At 29.0% G+C, this 5,322-nt stretch overlaps 1 protein-coding gene across 1 annotated transcript; it reads right to left on the bottom strand.

Moving 5' to 3' along the window:
• Positions 1-4,394: 4,394 nt before the first annotated feature.
• Positions 4,395-5,322, bottom strand: LOC137805656 (uncharacterized). The gene is made up of 2 exons (XM_068605598.1): positions 5,197-5,322; positions 4,395-5,093 (listed from the first exon to the last, which is right to left on the bottom strand). The coding sequence occupies exons 1-2, from the start codon at positions 5,320-5,322 to the stop codon at positions 4,395-4,397; spliced, it is 825 nt and encodes a 274-aa protein (XP_068461699.1).

Genomic DNA, 5,322 nt, shown 5'->3' on the forward strand with positions numbered 1-5,322 from the left:
CTCGTGACATGTAATTTTTAAAACTCACGTGAAATATAAATTAAATATCAGAAAATTTAAGTTAAATTATAAATAATAAAATAAATTTAAATATAATTTTGGTCTTTTTTAAAATGTTTTTTTAATTCCTCAACAAAATATAAGAATCAATTTTTTAGTTTTTTTAATGTATGGCGAAATCTAAATTAATTTTGTAGTAGATTGAAATAAATGCCTTTTACCATAGTTGATGCAAGATTCTTTATATTTATTCATTTTAATCCTAACCACTAACTAATTTATACTTATATATATACTATTAATTATCCATATTTTTTTATAAATTAAAAGTTACTATAAAATTCATTTCCTATTTTATCATTGAATGAATATACAAGATAATAGTATATATATATATATATATATATATATATATATATATATGAAATATTACTTACCATATTCACATTAATCGAAAATAGTAGATTCATCATGCTAAACAATTAAAGTCATAAGGAACATATAATAAAAAAAAATATGTTAGAGACACCTTACCAAATAAAAATAATATAGTATATTTTAAAAACAATAAATGTTTCTTTTCCTATCTTAATATTTAAAATGTTAAAAAACATATCCTTTTGTTTTGTAAATGATATTCTTCTTGTCGGATATTTATTTTCTTTTCAGGGCATAAATACCATTAAATAAATTTTAAACAAAACAATCCCTTTCCATTAATGTGAATAATCAAACTTTGGTTAATTTACTTATTATATAATTTGATTAGATTCAATTTCTTCTCAATCAATTCCAATTCCAAGTTGAAAGCCAAAACAATTTGAGTTCAATTTTTTAATTTTGGAAGCTGATTCAAGTTGCCATACAAACACACCATTAAACATGTCACCAACGGGTGAAAATTTTACCATCATTTTTTTGTTATTTATCATCTTTTACACTCTTTTGATAGAAATAAATAATCAATAAAATGTGAATGCACACAATTTGTAGCCTCATATGAATAAAAACGCACCCTTAAAAAAAATCAAACCAACTATAAGCGTATGACAATTTTTGGGCACATGAATTTGTTTCAACTCATGAAAGCAGATGAAGATTAATTCTTGCACCTACTTGGAATTTTTCCAAAGCTGTAAAAACTAATAAATTCATAGTATAAACCAATATTAAAATAACACATTTAAATTATAATTAGTGAAATAAAATAATAAAATTTATCTGTGTTATAATATTAACATTAACACTAGTCTGTCTGAAATCATTTAATCATTTATCCTTATTAAAAAGTATAAAATCCATATTTTAATAAGTACCCACAAATCATCATAATAAATAATGTAAGTGTATAGTCAATCACTTAAAAAGTGAGTTCTAGAATAAAATTTAGAATGTTTCATAAAAGAGTTGAGCAAATAGGTATTTTAAAAATTTGAGTGTCTCTCCACAATTTGTTATTAAATAATAAAATATTTAAATTATCCAATAATAATATGATTAAAATATTGTATTTGTATTATAAGTTTTGGATGTTGCAATTAAGTTGAGTCCAATGCGTGTAACATTTCTAATTTAGTTTAACGTCTTCAGCATCATAGTTTGGTTACACAAATTTAGGACTTTTTATTCAACTTCATCGTAATTCTTTATTAATGAAGATGAAAATATATTTAATTCAACTTCACACCTTAAATATATTTTGTTTGACTTTAAATATTAATGATTTTTAGACTGTTCTTAATATCTTTAACTTGCTCTTAATGTCTTTAACATTTTTTTTATATAAAAATACATAAATGAATATTTTCGATCTTTGTACTGAGTTATACAGCTAATTACATAAAGAGTTTAAATATTGTTGATTATGTAACACCTCATAATTTACCTAAAACTATTACAATCAAAGTTTTACAAGTTTCTATACAAACTTGAAGTTTTTCAAAACATTCCTAATACATGATTAGGATTTATAGAAATACAAATATTTACATGTTCATAGTTCAAAATAAAACTCTAAAACCTCTAAAGCTCTCCTGCACCTGTATGGTCATCTACTCGTGTACATAGTACAGTCATCGCAGTTCAAACACAACAAGAAAAATAAGGGTAAGCTAAAGAAAATAGAATTTTATAATATACACACTTAAATCCAAAGAGAAAACCAAATTACATTATCAATTTATCAAATTATTCGATTTTCTTAAAATCTCAACAATAAAATAATCACACAAATCTCACTTGGATCTACACATCTAGAATATTCAACAAACAACGTCTTTCGGAAGACCCGTACTAAGTAAGTCCTACCAGATACTAACACCTGATCCAAAAATTACCAGCGAATCCAACAAAAAGGATCATGGTAAGTTCAATACAACCCAAGTCGTACATCTCATATGTCACGGTGTGCATGAACTTCCCCATCAACTTCTCACCACTTGATATCTTAGTCTATGTGACTTAGATCATCGGTGAAGTTATTACCACATAGGCATCAATATTTAATACACAACAAACCTCAGTCTATACATTATCCCAATTGTATGAATTCAATTCCATACCATTTTGTCATACAATATCATTCAAAAAGTGATCCACAATATTCAAAAGTCTATTTGACATAAAAAAAACAACATTTTAATACTAAATCATCAAAACCTAATATTTCCACAAATTTAAATAATATATAAACAAACAACCCAATATATATAAACACACAACATCCCTACAAGAGAAATTGAATATTGAGACCACGCCCCTTCCACATCCAGATCTTCTAGCCTAGGATTTTATTAAAAATTAAATTTAGGTTCCCTTATCTCAATTGTTTGCTTTCCAAACAACTTCTAAAATTTTATTCCCCACAGTCTGGATAAGCTTCAATATTTACGGGCCTAATGCAAATTATCCAAACACAACAAAAAATCAATATATAATAGAATAAGTTGAGAGGATTAAACTTCTCAAGTGACCCACCAAGATTGATGACTAAATCATAAGGAAAAATAGAGAACAAAGGATATTTAGAGTAAAAATGAACTTACTCTGTTTGAAAATCTGATCGGGTAGAGATGTTCCTTAAGTCCTTAACTACAACGTTGTATGATCAGATTATAAAATAGATGAAGTATGAAGTGAGAAATTAAGAGAAAAAATAGAAAAAAGAGATGAAGGAAGAAAGAAGAAAGGAAAAGAATGGTGCGTGACAGGGAGAAGGGTTCTGTTGGTTTAAAAAAAAAAAAACACTGTGTTACAGATTAATTTAAATATTGTGCACAATTTTTTAAATAACCATGTACATTGATCCATACAAATAATTGAAATATTTTTGTGTTGTAATAAATATTGTACACCATTCTATATAAAATGTTTGATTGGGAAATGCAAAATTAAGCTTCCCATCGTTCAAATTTCATTTTCCTATAGTTATGCAATATTTCTACCAAATTTTGACATTTGGTGACGGAGTCTTTATTAAATAGTATTTAACTTATGATATATAAAGAATCACTCCCTAAAAGTTATATTTTTTAAACGATTGTTAAAAAATGATAAGATATTAACTTGTTATTGGACAATTTTAAACAAAAATGTTGTTTCAAAACACATGAAAATAATGATTTCCAAAATCAACTGTTCCATACTCAAGTACTACCTTGAGTAATATCTCAACTAACAACATGCTAAGTCTTTTAAAAGTTTACGCTTTATAGTGAGTTATGAGATTTTTCATCATGAGAAAAGAAGGATTATAATAACTTTTACATCATATATAGTCAAAATGTTGCCTTAGAATGCATAATAAGATAGCAATCTCAATTCATTATTTACATGCATGCAATGACCTATAATTTATGTATGAATTCCAACTCAAGTTAAAAGAAAGAGTTCAAAAAGACAGACATAAAATTTTGAACTAAAAAAGTTTAGAAAATCATAAAGTTGGTCCATCCCCCCAAAAAAATAACAAATCGTTTAATAATTTGGATTTTAAGTTTTAAAAGCTTATTAATCTACCCACATCTAAATATCTCAAAAAATATTAATAAGTTGGTTATCGATCAAAATACTGAGTAATCCTATAAATTATTTTAATAGTTCGATTATAAATATCAATTCTAATATTATTCTATCGTATATTTATAGTAACCAATTTAATAATAACTCAATTTTAATTATTTTTATGTTAATACTCATCATTACATACATAGAATCAAAATTCCATATAAGAACGTCTGTTTTTTTTTTATCGGCAATAAAAAAATAAATAAATGGGAACCACTTCAGGGGTGGTTCAACCCTTATACATAAAGAGCAAAACACCTTACCATACTCCTACCACGAAACACCTACCTGAATATCTAAGGAACAACCAAACTAACTATAGGAAAACATTAAATTATCATCCTCATACAATCCACTGGGTTCAAAACCCAATTAGAGTACCCGAAGGAAGCACAATGAAACTCTGCGTAAATCCACGACCAAACCTTTACCTGTACCAAGGCGAATACTTCGAGCGCATCTACCACCACCCTATCAAAGGACACACAATTCCTATGATTCCAAATACCACTCACAACTCCAACCCAAATTGCACCCCAAACGTCATTAACCGAATTTGAAGCCTGACTTAACCTGAATTGTAGAAAGTTTGCCAAAGGATCCTTATGAATAACGAAGGATACACCTAGCCACTTAAAACAAAGACACCAAACACGCCAAGCGAAATCGCAGACGGAAAACAGATGACTGGACGACTCTTCCACCATCCCACACAGACAACACAAAGGATTCTCAATCACCACCCCGCGTCTTTCCATATTTACCCTAGTAGCAACCTTATTCTCTATCACCCTCCAAGCTGTGAACAAAGCAGAAGGCAAGGCTTTGCACCTCCACAACTTACTGTAAACTGGAGGGACCTCCCCAACTGTATCCTTCCTAACTTGAACATAGGCTGAGTTAACCATAAAAGTTTTGAACCCCCAGCCTTCCAAATCCAACAATCTTCCTTCCCTAGTTCCAACTTCGCCCCTTGCAACAGCTGAACCAATTGCTCCTCCAGAGGCTTCTCCCATTCGAAAAAGGATCTACGTCAAACAAAGTGCCACACCCAAACACCATCAATCCAATTCACAAGCTCAGCCACCTTTGCATCTTTAGCCAACTAAGGGAAAACAGTCTTGGGAAAACGACATTCAAAGCTCCACAACTCAGCCAACTGTCCTCCCAGAAAGAGATACCCTTCCTATCACCAACATCCCACTGAAAACCATCTTCAAAACTTCTTCCCCAACCCTCCGAAGCCCACACCTCCAT

This window comes from Phaseolus vulgaris, chromosome 3 (assembly GCF_000499845.2).
Source record: "Phaseolus vulgaris cultivar G19833 chromosome 3, P. vulgaris v2.0, whole genome shotgun sequence".
Lineage (NCBI taxonomy): Eukaryota > Viridiplantae > Streptophyta > Magnoliopsida > Fabales > Fabaceae > Phaseolus > Phaseolus vulgaris.